Source organism: Corylus avellana, chromosome ca5, assembly GCF_901000735.1.
Source record: "Corylus avellana chromosome ca5, CavTom2PMs-1.0".
Classification (NCBI taxonomy): domain Eukaryota; kingdom Viridiplantae; phylum Streptophyta; class Magnoliopsida; order Fagales; family Betulaceae; genus Corylus; species Corylus avellana.
In genome coordinates this window covers 33,959,382-33,979,897 of record NC_081545.1, presented here as the reverse complement: position 1 = coordinate 33,979,897, position 20,516 = coordinate 33,959,382, and the positions used below count along the sequence as shown (strand labels likewise).

The window sequence follows — 20,516 nt, the reverse complement described above, 5'->3', positions numbered from 1 at the left end:
TTGTAGTTTTGGTAACATTAATCGGACACATTAAATATGTTGATAAGAATCGAATTAGATTCGGCGAGTTTGAACGAATCGGATTTCGTCTCCTGCCAGGTCTCCGATACTTCAATCCCGAGAATCTCTCCTTCCGGTAACAGACTCAATGTGGTACTGCATGCATGGGATGCGGAGACCCGTGTGTGCGGCACCGATTCGGGTGGTTACGTGGCCTTCTGAAGTTGGTGATCACGAAAACTACCCCTCCCTGCAAATTGCAAAAGACGTGGAAGACTTCGGGTGGTTACGTGGCCTTCTGAAATTGGCGTTGTATTTCAACTTAATCACGAAAACTACCCCTCCCTGCAAAAGACGTGGAAGACTCTTGTCAACGTATTCAACATGGTCACATGCCCTTTTATCCCGATTCTGTTGGTCGATAGAGTAATGCATGTGGGATATTTCTTGCCATCTCAAATTCAAAATTTAATTATACGATAACCAGATTTTGTGTGTGTGTGTGTTTTTTTTTTTTTAAAAAAAAAAATTAATTGGATAAATTTTTTATTATGTCCTTAATTATTGGGTTTGGATGGTTTAACGAACAGTTTTTTTTTTTTTTTTTTTAATAAAATTTTCTTTCAAATTCGATTCGAGTAAATCTCTCCAATCTAATCTATTTTACTAACATATATCTTATAATATTATTAAAAATACATATGAAAATCGCATAATAGACGAGATTGGAATAATATATCCTAAACTTAATTTGAAAGATTTTATTTATTTATTTTTTATTTATTTTTTTTATCATATATTTTTTCATTAATTATAGAGTAAAACCTCAATGGGCCAACAACCATCACTAAAAAAAAAAAAAAAAAAAATTAGAGTATTGTTTCAGGCAGAATTTCTTAAAAATCATAATTATTGACATAATGACATCATTCATAAAGTTAGAATATATATATGCATATTGATCGGTTGATATTGAAATATTGTTGGTTTGATGATCAGTTCATTACTCTGAATAGCCCTAAGGATTACATTATACTCATTAACTTGACCTTTATAATACAAATGTTCGTATTAGTTTATAGGGTAATGAGTAAATAGTAATCAAATCTCATTAATTTGGTTACAATCCCAATGTTTAATTACACTTAATATGTAAATAGAGAATATTTCAATATCAACAAAATATAAAATATACTAAAAATATTATATATTTTTCATATATTCTAACCCATAACTACTTTTACAATATAATTATGACTGAGCAATTAAGAATGCATGTGAGAATTATATATATTTTGAACACGTGTTAATTTAATAAATTAAACATTTTGAAGGAAAACTTTTATTTTTGAAAATTATATCATGTAAAGGTGCGTTTGGAATTGTGATTTCATAATAATAATATGTGTTTTTAAAAGATATCGCAAAACATAAGAGGTTTGACATTGTGATTTAAAAAACACTTAATTTAAAATAGAAAAAAAATCTACGATTGTTATAAGCAGGCTAGGGGTGATTATTTGAAAAAACGCGAATTTAAACCAAAATCACGATTTCGTGTAACAAATATTTGATAAAAAAAAAAGAAGAAGTAATTTTTAACATGTTTTACCCAACACCTTTGTAATTTTAAAAATGCAATTTTTAAAATCTCACTTATTGAAACCGCAATCTCAAACAAACCCTAAATCAAAAAGTTACCGTGGAGTCGTAGTAGACTGAGGAGTGAAAACTGAAAACTTACAAACTTTAAGGGCTTTAGAAAATATATGGTAACAACAAGGTATACCACCTAAAAGGCCAAGTAAATGCCCATCAAGCTTTAAATGATTTATTGGAAAAGTTTTTTTTTTTGGATTCTGGTCCATGTATAGACTTCTAATATTTATGGTAGGTGGCAATTTCTTTTTTGTTTTCTTTCATGCGTAAGTTATTCCTTTTAAGTGCCTTTCTTTTCTTAAAACACTTTTTTTTTTTTTTTTTTTAACACATTAATTAAATAATTAATTAATTTTTTTTTTATCGATTTAAACTTTTAGAATAATTGATAATTTAACATGAAAGTTGTAAGTTCAAACTTGACTAAATTGATTATTATTTTTTATCTGCCCGTCATTTATTAAAGGAGTGTTTGAGTCTACACATAAGAAAAATGTTGTTCCCAAGAGGTAACTCAATCGGCTGGAACCACGCCTAATAAAGCGGAGGTCACTAGTTTGAATCTCCTTCACCCCTCTTGTGCGGACTTGTCAAAAAAAAAAATGTTAGAATATTAATTAAATTATTAAAATTTGTATTGAAGTAATTATTTTCAAATTGATGAGAAGACAACAACCCATATACTTTTATTTTTCCTGAGCAAATAATAAGGATGCACAAACCAAAAAGATGAAACAACAAAGCAAAAGACTAGACACAACGAAAAGAAAAATACACGACAAATAATACAAAACCTATTTAGGGATTTAAATCATTAATCGAGACAACATCTATTAGGGGGAGACATAATGAGAATGCTTCCATATGCTCAAAAGAAATCCTCAGTATACACGACAATGGGACTCCTTGTTGGAGACAAAAGATGTGGGAATTGCATGAAAAAAGTAAACGTAGAATACAAACAAAATGAGAAGTAAATGAAATCTGGACAGTAAGTCTATTGTGACTATATCTTTTAGATAAACTTTGCCTCCCACTTGTATTAGAAGTCTTGCAAAAGGGAATCAGAGCAATCTATCCTCATGATACAATACTGCCTGATGTAGTGTGCAAATTGCAAACACTGAACACTATCCAGAAGAGAAATATTTTGTAACTGCTGTTAATAATGGTGAGAGGAAGAAAGAGAAAATAAAATTATCTGTAAAAAATAATAAAACTGTTGGGAATTAAAATATATCTATATAATTTCATATTATCTCAGAAGCAGTTTTTTTAATTGAAATAACGGTTACATATATTTTAAAATCTAACGTTGAAAAAGCAGTTGAAACTTAAAAACACATGATCTCATCAGTTGAAACTTAGAAATACATGATCTCATATAACATGATAATAGGAGATAGTGATGAAGTGGTGGTAACTATCAAAACAAGATAATAGGATAAAAAGTTATTTATTTAAAATAAATGACTATTAAAACATGATAATAGGAGATAAGTTATTTATTTGAAATTCAAAACAATCATTAAATAATAATAAATTCGAAATTTTAGTTTCATGAAATAATATCAACACTCCTCACGAGATGTTTTCTATTTTCTTCAACCCACTCTAGTTGACCAAATGAACTTGAATCCAGTCTCCCTTTAGATGACAAGAGTTGAGTGTGAGTTTTCCTCTCATGCTTCCTTCCAAATACTAGTGTATTGGGCATAATCGTAACATCAAAGCCCCTTGGTTTTGTCACTTTAGCATTGTAAGTTGTGGCGCCTTCACCAACATTAGTTACAATCCTATGAAATCTCACTGCAGGTTCCGGTTTTCTAAATATTTTGCAAGGTTCCGGTTTTCTAAATATTTTGCAAGTGTATGAGACGATGAACAACGGGTAATTAAGATCAGAAGATGGCTTCGAACAACTATATTTTCTTGATCCAACAATCTTTTCGATTTTTCGTATGTTAGATATAACAAAGCATACTAAATTCACATAATCTTGTGGGGTTGCATCATATACCAAACCAGGATCAAGTGCTTTATTAGGATCATGTGACCTGCTCCCATGGCCAAAGGTGAAGCCATTTGAGATCTGTTGTACCTGTACTCCTCTATTTGGTGTCGAGTATTATCAATATCCAGTATGTTAGCAATGGTCATAATGGCAGACTTGATAGCGGCTGCACTCCATTCTGGGTGTGCACTTTTCAGAAGCGCTGCCACACCAGCGACATGAGGACAAGCAAAGGAGGTTCTCGAGCTTAAAATATAGGTGTCATTTATGGGCATATTTGACATTATTTGTGATATTGGATTTGAAGTTGCCAAAACTAGACTTCCAAGTGCCATTATATCTGGTTTAAAGATGTTTGGAAAATATTGCGATGGGCCTCATGAAGCATAGGAAGCCACAATTGGTGCAAGCTTCAACCCTGTAATGGTCTGCTTGAACTGCATGCTAGCAAAGGGCATGTCAACATTTTTTGGCATATATGACCACATACGGTCCATCCTCTTGTCTAATTACAATATATGGATAAGACAATTTTTCTAATAAATTTGGGGTAATTTCACTTTAGACCTCTAAATTACTATGCGATTTGATAAGTCCTATAAACTTCAAAACCTCTCAATTTGAATTCCTGAACTTTCAACTGCAGTCAATTTGAACCCTTCCGTCAGATTTAGCCGTTAAATTCTAACGGCAATACCTAAAAAGACTAAAATATCCCTGATTTTTTGTTTAAATTTTTTTTTTTAATTCGGAATTAAGGGTAAATTTGAAATTTTATAAAAAAAGGCAATGGTATAAACGTCATTGTCTCACTTTTAGAGTTTAAAATCTGACGGAGGGGTTCAAATTGACTGCAATTGAAAGTTCAAGAGTTCAAATTGAGATGTTTTAAAGTTTAGAGCAAACTTGTCAAATCGCGTAATAAGGGCCTAAAATGAAATTACCCTAATAAATTTAATGTATCAAGGTCTTGAAATGTTAAAATAACTGTTGACAGGTTTGTGGTGACAATAGATTTAATTTGTTTGTCGACATCGCATATGATGATGCCATTTGGGGATTCGGATAATAATGCAGCGGATGTGCATGTTGATAAGGTCTCATTATACAATAGTGCCATATTTTGTAACGTGGTGCCTCGAAACATGGACCATCCATTGATTCTTACCCCATTCCCCATATCATTCTCTACGCTCGTATAGCGTGGGCCTGAATTTCCTGCTGAAGTTGAAACCAAAATTCCCTTCTCAAAAGCTTTGGGCATGAGGGACTTGTCCATATGGACAATATAAGTGGACCTCTTTGCTAAATTCGGTACCCAACACAAAGTAATAAAGAATAAGTATGCGTGAAGAATTGTCTTAACAAAACCCATTGTTTCTTCACAACTAAAGCTTTTGCTCAATGTGAAGGAGAAAACAATATATTTGTTATATATATATATATATATATAGAGAGAGAGAGAGAGAGAGAGGGAGGTGACGCGATTTCAAGAATTTAGAAAATTGATTTTTAAAAAAATAAAAACAAAAATTATATTCAACTCTTGTAAAATACGATTTTATTAATCCTTTCTCCTTCATCGATCATTCCTAAAGGTTGTAGTAGAATGCCTCTTAAGTAATGGAAAGGTTGTAAACTTTCAAGCCTAATTAAGAAGTAGAAAAAATATTTATTTATTTTTTTTTAAAAAAAAAGGGTAAAGAGATTAGAATTATAGCTCCTCTTACTTAGGGGCCAAACAATAAATCACACTTATTTAAGATGGATGCATTATCAAGGCTAGAAATGTTAGAAAATAAAAACTAGATTTGCTCTAGATAGAAAATATCTCTAGTGTTAGATTGTATTGTTTAGCATACTTCATCTTACCCTACCTAGCAGGCTTTGCCTTGTGGGGTCAACCATTGACTTATGTGGGGTGCACATAAATTCATAATTCTAATGGTTTATTTGTAAGATGAGATAAAAATAAAAAATTAAAAAAATAGAAAGTCCACATACCCCCTCAAGTTACTACCAAAGTTAAAATGTTCCTCCAAAACTTTCAAGTATGACAATGTCCTTCCCAAACTATCACAAATTATCAATATTCCCCCAATGACAAAACTATCCTTAGTAAAAAAAAAATAATACTAAAACTTATAGAAAAAACTTAAAACTAAAAATAAAATAAAATCCAAAGGGGTGGCTAAATTTAAAACTAAACAAAAAAATCATTTCAAAATAACATCCAAAGGGGTGGTATTTATTTATTTTTTTTTTTTTTGAAAATGTCTATGTAACCCTTAATTGTATGATCTCTATTTAAAAGTTAATAAAAATTTGAAAACTTACAATTAATATTCAATATTAAATTATGTGGGCAAAAACTATAGAGGAATTCAATATTTAGTTCATCTACTTTTTGGCCCATCAAAATGGTTTTTGTTCAATCAACTCATAATGTTCATTACAATTATTTTTGAAATGCATTAGAAGACTACAACCCATATCCTTTTTTTTTCCTGAGCAAATAACAAGGACTTAGAAACCAAAATAGAAGAAACAACAAAAACAAAAAGATACAACAAAGATCGGAACAGCTATGAGGATTGAAATCATTAAGAGAGACAACAACTATGGGAATACTTTCATTGTGACAAAAACAAAAAGACAACAAAAAACAGAATACCTATGGGGGATTCAAATAATTAATCGGGACAACAACTATAAGGGAGTGACCGAACGAGAAGGCTTCCACTGTGGCGAGTAGAGTTGGCCCATTTACTCAAAATAAATCCTTATACATGCATATGCACGACAATAAGGCTCCTCACGAGATGTTTTCCATTTTCTTCAACCCACATTAGCTCAGTAATGAATGAAGTCAAATATTCTAGTCTCTTTTTAGGTGATAGAGTGACATTATAAGTTTTCTTCTCATACTTCCCTTCAAATACTAGTGTCTTGGGCATAACCATAACATCAAAGTTCTCTGTTCCGTTCACTCTAGCATTGTAAGTTGCGGCGCCTTCACCAACATTGGTTACAATCCTTTGGAAGTTCACTGATTTCGGTTTCATAAATCTTCTGTACTTGTATGTAATGAGCAACGACGGGTAATTAAGATCAGAAGATGGGTTCGAACAACTATAATTACTTGATTTAGTAATCCTCTCGATTTCTCCCTTGTTGGATGTAACAGAGCACACTAGATTCACATAATCTTGTGGGGTTGCATCATATACCAAACCAGGGTCCAGTGCTTTATTAGGATTTATGTGACCTGCTCCCATGGCCATAGGTGAAGCTTGTTGAGAATGTCCGTTGTGCGTGTACTCTTGTATTGGGCATTGAGTATTATCCAACATGTTAGCAGTGGTCATAATGACAGACTTAATAGCGGTTGCACTCCATTCTGGGTGTGCACTTTTTAGAAGTGCAGCCACACCAGCGACATGAGGACACGCCAATGAGGTTCCAGAGCTTATCTTATAGGCGACATTTACGGTCTTATTTGACACTATTTGGGATGCTCCACCATTTAGATTTGAACTTGAAGACAAAACTAGACTTCCTGGTGCCATTATATCTGGCTTCAAGATGTTTGGAAAATACTTCGATGGACCTCTTGAAGCATAGGAAGCCACAATTGGTGCAGGCTTCACCCCTCTGCTTGAACTGCATGCTGGCAAATGGCTTATCAACATTTTTTTCCATATTTGACCACAAATTGTCCCTCATCTGGTCCAATCACCATATAAGGATAAGACACCTTTAATAAATCTAATATATCGGGGTGTTGAGATGTAAGAATAACTGCCGACAGATTTGTGGAGACAATAGCTCTAATTTGTTCGTAGATGTTTCCAATATCACATATGACGATGCCATCTAGGGCTTTAGATAATAATATAGTGGATGTGCATGTTGATAAGGTCTTGCTATACAGTAGTGTCATGTTTTGTAACATGGTGCCCGAAAACATGGACCATCCACTAATTTTTAGCCCATCCCCCACAATCAAAGTTCCACCAATTTGTCGGTCAATGGTACCTGCAGTACTAACAGTCAAGACCCATGGGATATCATTCATTACGCTTTTATAGTGTGGACCTGAATTTCCTGCTGCAGTTGAAACCACAATTCCCTTCTCCATAGCAGCAAATGAAGCTATTGCCAAGGGGTCTTCATAAAGATTCCTTCTTTCGGGAAACGTCAAACAGAAACAAATCACATCGACACCATCTACAATTGCTTGTTCTAAACCAGCAATAACATCAAAGGCACGAATCCCCTCGAGCCAACTGACCTTGTAAATAGCCACCCTTGCATGTGGTGCAACACCTTTGGCAGTTCCTTCAGCATAACCAAAGAAAGATGCTCCTTCCACATAATTCCCAGCAGCTATGGTGGAAACTGTAGTCCCATGCCCTAGAAAGTCCCTAGCTGAGTCCACGCTATGGAACGAGTCTTTTAGTTCAGCTTTCAAACCTGCGTTGAAATATCTAGCTCCTATAAGCTTTTTGTTACACATGGAGGAGTTAAAGTCTTGTCCGCCCTTGCACGACCCCTTCCACTTGGTTGGAGCTTTAGTAGTTATATCACCGTCTTTGAAGCTTGGGCTTTCAGGCCATACACCGGAATCTATGACGCCGATGATCGCATCTTGGCCGTAGTTTGAAGCATGCAACAGATCAGAAGCGAGGTTGAGGGATAGAAATTCAGGGGTATGGGTGGTATCGAACATCATAGTACTATCAGGATAAGCGGAGATGAACCCTCGAGACTTCTTCAGAGCTTCTAACTCATCTACAGATAAAACAATACTAAAACCGTGGAGAGCATTACCGTATATGTATACAAGAGATGGTGATGATGGATTTCTGGTTAATGAAGGTTGGTTCGTAAATTTGAGGGAGTCAATAGTGGATGAGTACCAGTTTTGGTGGCTATTGAATGCCTTGGGCATGAGGGACTTGTCCATGTGGACAATATAAGTGGACCTCTTTGCTGAAATTGGTAAAAGATTAATAGTTACCCAAGACAATGTAATAAAGAACAAGTATGGATGCAGAAACCTTTTAACAAAACTCATTGTTGATTTGTTTCTTTGCAACTAAAGCTTTCCCTCAATGTGAAGAAGAAGGCAATTTTATTTGTTATATATAGTAGTGATAAGGTTTCAAGAATTTTGAAAATTGAAAGAAAAAAAAAAATTGCATTCAAATCCTTTAAAATACGATTTTATTAAGTCTTTCTCCTTTATCATTCGCATAATTAACCAGAAGATGTTGAAAAGCAAATAGTAGATTGCTTCTCAAGCAAAGCAAAGGTTGTGAACTTTTAAACCGGGAAAAAAAAAAAGATAAAAAAGAAGTCAAGATATTATATTTATTTAGGGAAAATTACACTTTACTCTCTCAAAATTTAGGGCTATTTTCAATTCGATTTCCAATATTTCAATTTTTGCAATGCACTACCCCAAACTTACAATTTTTTTTTTTATTTTTTTATTTATTTTTTATTTTTTTTTCAATTCGACCAATGTTATCCTAAAATTCTCATATTGCCCATAATTTTTTTTTTTTTTTTATATAAAAAAAAAATTTAAGGAGTGCAAAAATGGCCAAATGGCCAAAGGGGTGGCTACGGCCATCCCGAATTTTTTCTTTTTTTTTTTTTTGTAAAAAAAATATATATATATTAAGGGCAATATGAGAATTTTTTTTATGATCCTTTGTTTACCTCTATAAAAAAATTAGGCCGAATCACCTCAAATATTTATCTCTTCCTTTGTTTAGGATCCTTTTCTTATTTCAGATTTTATATTTTTATTTCTACACTAGCAAAAAAGAAGGAGAACAAGCCAATCAATATCAAAAATATATAACAAAAGAGAAACGGTGATGCTATAACAATACATATAAATGTTTGTTGGTATAGTATAAGAAAAGTCTCGAGGAGACTTTCATATAACAAATATGAATGATTAAACGCCCTTTTTAAAGATATTTTATATCAAGGATTTTGGCCCTTGAATTTCGCAAGAAGTTTAGACATTTGGTGTTTGAAATTTAACAAGTTGCAATTAGGTCCTTAAATTACTTAAAATTCTTTCTATTTGTCTTTTCTTTTTTTCTTACATATCCACACAAGAAGGGAGAGGACAAATTTGAACTAGTAACCTCCACTTCATGAAGTGTGGTCTCCACCCGATTGAGCTACCCCTTAGGAACATTTTTTCTATTTGTCTTACTAACGACAATATGACACAACTTTTAGATGACATGAAAACTACTAAGGTGTCTAGGCACTTTTAGACGTCTTACGTGATATTATTTAAAGGAGTTAACGGGACAAACGGAAATGATTCAATTCCAATTATTTAGAGGTATGATTGTAACTTTTTAAATATTGAAAAAAAAAGGACATAGGAATGTTGATAATCCTATGTTGAAAATTTAAAATTAAATGTGACCTTTTTGACTATGCAAACTATCACGTATCAAATAAACTTATCATGTGATTTTTATAATTTATTTTTTTGATAAGGCTAATATATGTATCGGAGGGACAAGATGACTAAAGTCATGTCAAATCATCAATTCTAGAAAAAAAGCGGCCTGCTATAACTTTGAAAACGTAAACCCAAATAGGCGTAGCGAGGTAATATTAAATTTTCGGTGAGGTTGAGGTCGAATCCACGTAGATCGGGAAATTCAAGAACCTATGCTGAAATTATTAATTAAAGTAAGACAGATAATCAGAAATGTTGTTTGGAGTAAGAAGTTTACTCTAGCATATGTGTTGTAATTTGTCAGTGGTTCATATTTAATTTAGTTCTCTCTCTTTCTCATAAAAGAATTAAATTTAAATTTAAAATGTCTTTTTAGACAACTAAGGGCATGTTTGAGATTACGTTTGAGGAGTCTAAAAGTACTTTTAACACTCAAAAAGTCCGTTTGAAGAAAAAAGTATTCATTTGGTAAAAAAATTAACAGCGCTTTTAAGAGTTCAAAAAGTTTAAAAATGGCAAAAAAAAAACACTTTTGGCAAAAACTTAAAAATAAAGCTTTTGTCCAAAAGCTCTATTTGACTTAAAAACTTTATTTATGAAACTCAATCTCAAACATGCTTTAAGCCAAAAGAGTCGTATCAACTATCAAGCTGCTATTTTATATCTTTAATTTAGGAAATAGGCTATCATACGTGTGACTTCTCTATCCATCTCGTTATCTCACATCCTTACTGAAAGGCTTGGGCTTGGGCCTAGTTTAAGAAGAAGGTTGTACTAGATTGTTGTGGACCCGTCTTAGCCTCTCGTTTCAACAGATTTGCAGGCTTCAATTAACGTACTATCAACCCAAGCAAGCAACCTTCTTCCTTTTGAAAAGGCTTGGCCTTTTTCACTCCCTCTTTATTCATCATTTTATGAGATTTGATTCCAATTTCCAATTGCTTATTATCACAAGCTATTTTAAATTTTTTTAGTTAAAATGATTAAATTCACTTTATCCTATTCGCTTAAGCTTTTAATATAATTTGTGATTTAGAGCATGTTTAAGATTGTGTTTGAGAAATAGAACTTTTAAGTCAAAAAAACGTTTTGACAATTTTTACACTTTTTGGACGCTTAAAAGCGATTTCAATTTTTATTACCAAACATGTACTTTTTTCTTCAAACAGACTTTTTAAATGTAAAACTCACTTTTAAGCTCCTCAAACTCACAACCAAACATGCCCTTAATATAGTATCAAAATAGACATTTTGAGTTTGAACTATAACTCTACAATTATCTCTCGTTTTTAGGTAAATATTGTATGTGTTGAGCCTTATTGGGTGAGATCAGAGTGTTAAATTTTAATTAAATAATTAAATATTCAATTTTCTTATCAGCCTAACAACCGGTGATTTAACACCCTTTTTTTTTCCTCCAAATGGATTGATGTGGTAAGAATAATTAAAAACGTTATAAGTAAGACATTTATTCTTCTTTTATCCTGTCAAATGTGATGCGGCTTTTAAAATTACAATTGTATTCAATAGTAATACATCGCAAATCTAATGGTACTTTTAAAAGCCACGTATATCATCTTCAAATATATATATATATATATATATATATATATATATATATAAGTCCCACTATATATAGCATTAATTCCCACCTATATATAGCATTAATCCTACCCCGATGGATTCCGCGGACAAAGAAAATAGTGTATTTTAGAAGAATGAAATAGTGGGTGCCATTGTAGACCCATAAAGGCTAAAAATTTGATATATAAACGTAGGCACGCATGATGGGTAATAGTTGTTGTATGGTAGTGGGTGGCCTGGTCCCCAAGGAAGAGAGATAGAGAGAGAGAGAGAGAGAGAGAGTGAGTTGTTGTGAAGACATAGACACTTGAGCTCAAAATGCTACAAGACATGTATTCACCCAATTCGTCGCATTTAATTTGTTCAAAAGAAAGAAAGAAACAAGGAAAGAAGCATGCACTAGCTTATGCTTGTTCCACTTTATGATCATGCCCTTTATCTCCAATACACACAAAACACACGCTGAAAAAACGTATCTCAAAAGCATTGTTCCTTCTCAGGTGCCCTCTTCCTTTTCTTTCCCTTCTCTCCTACTCACTACTTCTCTCTAGCTAGCTAGCTTCACCATTCCCTCTCATGGATCCCCCACCTTTTCCTAAAGCTAAACTAAGGACAAAAGAAAAAGAGAAAATCTCCAATCCCATTTCCAGTCAAAAGATACCACCCATTTAGTCTCTTACTATATAGCCTTAGTAGTGAAGGAATTAAATTAACAAAAAGCAAGAGATCAGGGTGCCGGATCAATTCAGTGCATCCGCACAATCAACTTAAAACATCCCTTTACAAATACCTCCTCTTGCCTACCACATCTATAGATGCACATTTTATATACTCTTCTTAGGCACTAAGTTTTTTGTTTATATTTTTTTCATTTCTCCAAAAGCTCTTGTCATCTCAGCATTCCCTACATCCTTCCTTGTATTGCATTAATTTAGAATAGTCTCACTAAAGTTGTTAAAAGTGGAGATTCTTTTTAATATAATTTACTTGCCCAATTATCTTTGACATGTATAAAATAATTGATATGCACAAATTCGTCATCATGATCGATCAATGGAGTTATTACCACAGTAGAAGAAGTCCATCGGCCGGCCAGTATCAGAGTAGTTGAAAGTAAACAAAAATAAAAACTAAATGATATGGTAGTATATATTCCATGCAATCCCAAAACTACTAAATGATGCAATTGTACTTTATAATATTATAATGAAATTATAAATTTTTTCTTCTTCTATGCAGTACAAGGGAGAAAGGGAAACTGCAGAAAAAAGGGCGGCTTTGGAAGAGATAAGGAGAAGGAAGAAATTAAGTTGATTTGCTTTAAGGTTTTGTGACTTTTTGCATATTGCCCATCCCAATATCACATGAAAGAAAGTATATATTGTCAGGTGGAGGATCTGCTTATAATCTTGAAATAATATCTGACACAATGTACACTCAAAGAAGACATATTCTTAGACAACATATGGACAATGCTCATTGGTGGGGAGCTAAACGCGTCAAAGAGAGAAAAAGTAATGAAAGATTGTTTCCTTGATTCCATTAATTGAGTGAGAAATGATGCTTACAAGATGAGAATAAAAGATTGATAAAGTGATTAAATTGTTACCATCTTGCCTAGAAAAGATTCTTAGCTGTTATCTTTTGGGGGGAAGTGAAACCCATTCCTTCTTAGGATGGGAAGTCTTTATTTTTTTGTGTTTGTTCCTTTTTATATTCAGATGTTGATAATTTGCCATTGGCAGACAACTGGCCTACACATGTACAGTGCATTTATTTCTATTTTATTTTCCTTCAACCAAGGCTTTATTAAGAGTTTTCTATGAAACTTGCTAAATCTTTTAACTTAATTCCACTAGGATCTAAACATGCATGTGCAACTCTCTTACAATAAAGCTTCTTACATATGCAACAATTTTTCCTTCAATATAAGTTTAAGTGATAATTTAGGTTGTTCGGACTATCCAAACTGGTGCGACACTCACCTAACGTGTCTCACATTAGCTACCCGTATTACCTCCTATTTAAATCCAAAGGAAATACCTTGGAATTTGATCATGTATTATACCTTGTAAATGACAGTGAATTAATGTGCATATCTTTTTGACATATACATGCTTATCACTCTTTCTATGAACACATTTTTTTAGCTTACAGGTCAGTTGACTCAAATTTTAAAACAGTTTGATAGCTTAAAGAAATATCCTTTGTTTACTTTTAATGGTCCTTTCTCTCCCACTACAGGAAGAAACCTTTGATTCCCTGGGTCCCATCACTACATGGTTCTCCTGCTAGTGCCTTTGCCAATGGGGTGAAGAGGACCTATACTTAATTATCACCTGCAACTGCTGCTTCCTGCAGTGTCATTACAATCTCTAATCATCTAATTATTTGGTAGGGTTTCTTTGGTTCCATCATATTTCACAAACAGACAGTCCTATATGCAAGGATGTACACCAAATCATAGCTCCAATTGATTAATAACATCAAGTCGATCATTACATCTGTAATTTGTACTAATTGTTTAAATAATTTATGTGCCCACACATGATTTTGTCGGCTATGATATGTTTTTGGAGTATAAAATCTATAAACAGACAAATAAAGATAGAATAAGATTAGGCTAGGCTGAGTTTTCTTGCTGCAAGTTTTGTGGTGGCCTAAATTCATTGATTTTTTTGTTACTTGTGCTACTAAATTTATTGCCGATTGCTGATGTAACCCTTCATACAACCAAAACTTTCTTTTCAAAGCATTTGCTGCAATTAAATTATTCTCCACTTTTTCTTTTTTTTTTCATAGAAATTCATTGGTGATGTAAGCACTCTCATCATCAGGGACAGGCTTAAAGATTTAAAAAACACAAAAAAAAAAAAAAGAAAAAAAGAAGCAAAATAGAATTATATTTTAGAAATAAACATCCTGGTTTGGCTGTCTTTTTACATCAAACACTTGGACTAAAAACTTACACGTGCATGGAAGGCACTCAAAAGTTGATCAAATGCAACAAGGTACTTATTTCATTTTAGTCAAAAAAAAAATCAACAGGAACCAGAGAGGTTGATGGAACTCTTAAGAGCATGATGCAGCTATTGAAAAAAAAGTAGACGATCCAATGTTTCCCAAGTGTCTGCCACTTGGGTTCCCCAGCAAATGTGTGTGACTGCATCATATTAGCAAGACAATAGTTGCTGAGAATAGTTAATGATTTAGACAAGTTATGTCATAATCTGTCATGCCCCACCATGTGAATTTCATCCACACCACTCATTTCCAAGATGCTGTCTTTGTTTGCTTCTTTTGTTTCTTCTATAGTTTTCCATTTCCTCCTTTCCCCCCAATTTGATTCTGTGGGGATGAATGCTGTACGTGCACCAATCAAATTTTGGTCAAAAGTTAAAACAAATTTAAGAGTAAACTTATTTAGATATACATAATTACTCAACGACTGTTTCTCTTTTGGGTGCTGTTATCTGTAGTGACTCAGTCAAGAAATTTCTCTTCCCTTAAACAAAAAAGCAAATTCCTCCAAGGAGAATCCTTCTAGAGGGGAAGCTAGGATAACCTTATTTGCCATTCGATATGCAATGATAAAGAGACTTACTAATATTGTTAAAAAGGGTGATCACTCACAAATTATTATTCCTACGTTCTTCAACTGGGCTTTTCGCTTGATTGACAATTGGATACGTTCATCTGGAATCATCCCTAAAGCTCGCTAGTTTTTAAAGCTGTTTTGGTCTAGTTCTTTCGATAAAATTTACCGTAACGCTACTTGGCCTACACACAATTTTGTCAAATCCGGCTCTACGAATTCAAGTGAAATCATTCTTCTTTTTTTATCAAAAAAAAAAAAAAAATTATAATTTTGTCTTATTTGCTAAAAAAAACAGATGTAGATAATTACTAGTAAAACATAAAAGCATAAAAATGCATATTATGTAATTCTTTTTTTATGTGTTAAAATTAGGTTGAATTGAAAGGGCAAGTTATATATGGTGCAGGCAGTAAAAACAATAAGATATAGCAGAGGATCAAAACCGTTAAACGTGACAGACAAAGTTGACTCATCTGTATCCGACAAATCCCAGACAACAAAGCATGGGACCTATTTAACACTCTGGCACGAATTAACAAATCCAACAAAATAATCACAGATTTAACGTCCCAGATCCATCCATCTAATGCGGACCGTCACCCGCGGCGCAAGTTAGTCCCAAGTCCCACCTCGCACAAATTACACTTAATTTAATCTAAAAATAATAATTAGAATTAAAAAAAAAAAATGTTACAATATAAATTTTTATTTATTTAAGAAATTAAGAATATCAAAAATGCATGAGGACAATTCCGTAATTTTATAACCAGCGAACCTGTATAAAAAGCCGCTAGAGTCACCTCTGTCAACTTTAGTTGCAAAAAACGCCTAGAAGAGACACTCAGATTAGTGCGATACACGGAGACCGATTCTCACCGGAGCTTCAATCTCCGGCGACCGTCGTTTCCTTCCACCTTCCGGTCAAAAACCTCTCTCTTAACTTTGTAAACCCATTTCTGGGCCAAAATATTTGGCCTCTTTTGTCTCCATAAAATTACTCTCTTTTTCCTCTAGGAGTGCAATCCAAGTCAAACACAAGTGGCTTGCACAATCCGCCGGAGCTGGGGGAGACCGGAGGTCGTTTTATGATGGGATCTTGTATATGCCCGTTGGAGACTCCGGCGAGGTTGCTCTGGACGACTAGTTTCTTCCGTCACAAGCTTATGATCTTCTAACTCGTACCATATCGATCAAACAACTAAGTTCCTATACTACTTCTACAGCCACCGCCACCAGCGACGTAGCTTTGCTTTATTGTCTCGCTGGATTGGACCATGGACTCGGGCCGCCTTTTCTTTGACCCTTCGGCTTGCCACGGCGGCAACATGTTGTTCCTAGGGAATGCTGATAACGTTTTCCGAGGTTATTTTTATTTTTTTGTCTTTTGTATCTTTTCTTCCAATGTTATCTCTGTTGTCTGATGTTTATTACTTGGAATTGTCATGGTTTTTGGTTTCTTACCCTCTGTTTGGTTGATTGGAAAGGTTAGGAAAATAGAAGGAAATGAATTCTAGAACTTAAGGTAAAAAAAAATTGTATGTTTTATGTTGTTTTAGATTCTAAAACATGGAGTAGCTAGTTCCTTTGTCTGAGTTTCAAGTCTTACGCTTGATAGATTCCGATAATGGAGTAGAAACAATAATCCCAACCTTAAACTTCTACAAGTTAAAATCTGTTTTATGAACAAAATCAGCATCCAAAGAATTCGACTTTATTCTTAAATTTGATCCATGATATCTATTCTTATTGATTTCGTAACTGTGAATTTTTTTTTTTTTTTTTTTTTGGTTATTTGGTTCCATGCTAATATGTCCGGGTACGTTTCTCTATTGGGTGGTATTGAATTAGGAGGAGCAACAATGATGAGCATGGATGAAAGCTCTAAGAGGCGACCATTTTTCAGCTCGCCAGATGAACTGTTCGACGAGGAATATTATGATGAGCAGTTGCCGGAGAAGAAGCGCCGCCTCACACCTGAGCAGGTTTGTGCCACCGGTTACAAAAATATGCTTGTGATCTTATACGTATCTGCTTTTCCCCCCCCAAAAAAAGCCTTCATATTCCTTTATGATATGGCATATTCACATTTTACATTTCTTTTATTCTTAAATCTTATCAGCATCAAATTCACTTTGTATTCAATTGATTTGTTTTTGTTAATTGACAACTTTTGAGCAGAGATTTGTAGGATTAAGGGGTATTCTATCTGTTGGTATTTGAAAATCATTTGAAGGATATTGGATACACGTAGAATAATAAGTTAGAGTAGAAGTTATATCAGTAAAGAAGAGTATTAAGAAAGTTACATGAATTTAAGAACCATCTCTTTGGAATTGATGCTCCATTTGGCTGCTAAGGAGGTAGAAAAATTAAGGAAAATCAAAATTTTGTCTTGAATTTTTCATTAGGGACCAAGAAAGTACTAAGGATCCTCCATCTATGTATGAAGAATATATACACAACTAATCAGTTGGTTAACCACAAGCGCTATGAAACATAAGAGTAGGATTGTTTTGTTTTGTTTTCCTTGTGTTTTTGAGCAATCAAATCCAAAAGTTTGAGAGGATATGTCAATTCATTGAGCAGAGTGATTTGGTGAGTATTGTTGACATATTCTTTGTTAACTTTATGAGGGCAATTTTATAAGGTGCATATGCTGGAGAAGAGCTTTGAGGCAGAGAACAAACTGGAGCCGGATCGAAAAACCCAGCTGGCCAAGAAGCTGGGCCTGCAGCCGAGACAGGTGGCTGTATGGTTCCAGAACCGCCGGGCTCGGTGGAAGACTAAGCAGCTCGAGAGGGATTATGATCTCCTCAAATCCTCCCATGACTCACTTCTCTCTAGTTATGATTCTCTTGTCAAAGAGAATGAGAAGCTGAAATCTGAGGTATGCTTACCTTAAAAAGCTAACATTTTTGAACATTAACTTCTGAAATATTCATATTTGTGTACCAGAATAACTGTAACAGTATCTAAAATTACATTTAGTATGATGGTTATAATGGAGATGATTGGACTCGGGGTTTCTCTAGTTCTCAATAAAGTTATCTGCAATTTTTTTTTCTTTAAGCTTAGATCTGCTAGTTGATGAAAAACTACAGGGGTAGAACGTGGACAATTATGTTTATTGGATAAATTTAGTGCCTTCCTAATCAAAAATCCATGATATGATATTGACATCCCTGACATGGAAGACGATTGGACCCTGTTTCCTACCAATTGAGATTCGACCAATAAATTTTTCCAGTATGGCATCTGTTCTAAGCCCCACCTTGATTTGAAAAGACAATTTTAAAGGTCACTAGAGGAATATACTTAAGTAGCTTTCTCAAACTATTCTTTAAAGACGCTTCTTTATTGAAAAAGAAAGGCTTATACAAAAATGTAAACAGTGACAAGTTGTTTTAAGAAGGTTATATCAGTAACTTCAATAGCTAGACTGCTCAATTTAGTTGTGATCACATGAATGATAATTGGACTGCAGGTGGTTTCCTTAACTGAAAAGCTTCAAGCTAAAGAGGTGGCTGGAGCAGCCATTTCAGCTCAAAAACCTGACCCACTTCCGGGAGATATCACCCATGTTTCTGCCCTCCAATTCAGCGTGAAGGCTGAGGACCACCTGAGCTCTGGGAGCGGAGGGAGTGCAGTGGTGGACGAGGACGGTCCACAGCTTGTTGACAGCTGTGATTCATACTTTCCAAGTGACAACTACCCGGGCTGTGTTGCCCCAGTGGATGGGGTGCAATCAGAGGAGGATGACAGGAGTGATGACGCCCGTAGTTACTTGTCGGATGTGTTTGCAGCTGCAGAACATCAGCAGCAAGAGGAAGAGTCTTTGGGTTGGTGGGTGTGGGCTTAAAATGTGCTCAAAACGAATAACATGTCATATATTTCCAATAGTTGCTGAACAAGAAAACCATCTTGGAAACTATTTGGACTGGTAAACGAAAGCGAAGCAAAGTTTAGTGTTAGTTGCTGAGATCCGGAGGATGGAGATCCATGAGCTAAGTCAATGAATAAATGAATAAATTAAGTCAATGGTGTCTTGTACGTACTTCCATGTGGATAAGAAGTAAATGACTTGTTCAAGGCTTTATTTCTCTCTCTCTCTCTCTCTCTCTCTCTCTCTCTCTCCATTTTGGCCTGGTTTATTGTACGTGAAGGCATATCTAAGCATACGTTGGCTGTGATGTACCAGGAAGGCGTTTATATTTTTTGCCATTGACCCTTCTACTCTTTTGGTGGTGATTTTTTATGGTTGCAATTTCCATGAAGGTTACCGTATATTATTAGAAAAATTAAAAACAAAACGGAGGGATATTGCAATACAAGCCATCAATAACCTAAGTGGGCAATATAGACAGAATAGAATACAAATGGGGTCCTTGCAGTCCGATCCAGTTAGTTTAAAGACTAAAAAAAGTCAGTGGCAAAGCCAATCGGTCTTCCCATCAACTTGTCAAGGTATCAAGATCTTTTTTATTTACTTGAAATGGAGAGGAATTATTTTATGGTTTAAATTTTGTTTTATTTCACTTAACGATTTATATGGTGTCACATCATTTAAAAATTTTGAAAAAAAAAAAAAAAATTTGGTTTTGAAATGGAATCTTAATGTGACATAAAGATGAAAATTGTTTTTATTTTTTGATTAGTACTGTGTTGTGTTTTAAGTTGTTTGTTAATTTCTTTAGCTCAAAGACAGAAAACAAACATAAACCTCAGAATATGACAATCTAATCATCAACAACAAATAAGTGGCTGTAGTTTTTTCTTTTAAATCAAGCATTTTTACCATATAGTAGTAACAATAAAATACATGAACCGTAATAAAAAAATAAATAAATAAAGGCAAAGAACTGGGGTGGGTGGGGGAAGCAATATAATAAAAATCCATAGTGACAAAGACAATGTAGGTGGGTGGTGATTGATTCTCCTCAGCAAGCAACTCCGGGGCCACTATCCAGGCCCAGGGTCATACAAACTAAAAAGTCATCAAAACATTAATAAATAGAGTGAAAGTTAAATATATTGGATGATGTAATATCGGAGTGACCAAGTATAAATAATATAATGAATGCACTTGAAGTTGAAATACTTGTTTCTTTTCTTCTTTTATTCCGCCCACAGATAGAGTCATATAGATAGATGCTTACGCA

At 34.1% G+C, this 20,516-nt stretch overlaps 2 protein-coding genes across 3 annotated transcripts; one reads left to right on the top strand and one right to left on the bottom strand.

Annotated features, from left to right (window-relative positions):
- Window positions 1-7,358: 7,358 nt before the first annotated feature.
- LOC132182205 (subtilisin-like protease SBT3) lies at window positions 7,359-8,642 on the bottom strand. Its single transcript, XM_059595394.1, has one exon. The coding sequence runs from the start codon at window positions 8,640-8,642 to the stop codon at window positions 7,359-7,361; it is 1,284 nt and encodes a 427-aa protein (XP_059451377.1).
- Window positions 8,643-16,188: 7,546 nt separating this feature from the next.
- LOC132183258 (homeobox-leucine zipper protein HAT5) lies at window positions 16,189-19,453 on the top strand. Of its 2 annotated transcripts, none has more exons than XM_059596660.1 (4): window positions 16,189-16,719; window positions 17,206-17,339; window positions 18,005-18,244; window positions 18,842-19,453. In XM_059596660.1, the coding sequence occupies exons 1-4, from the start codon at window positions 16,632-16,634 to the stop codon at window positions 19,214-19,216; spliced, it is 837 nt and encodes a 278-aa protein (XP_059452643.1). In that variant the 5' UTR covers window positions 16,189-16,631; the 3' UTR covers window positions 19,217-19,453. The 2 variants fall into 2 exon arrangements, with proteins under 2 accessions (XP_059452643.1, XP_059452644.1); XM_059596661.1 differs by lacking the exon at window positions 16,189-16,719 and adding an exon at window positions 16,805-16,879.
- The last annotated feature ends 1,063 nt before the right edge of the window (window positions 19,454-20,516 follow it).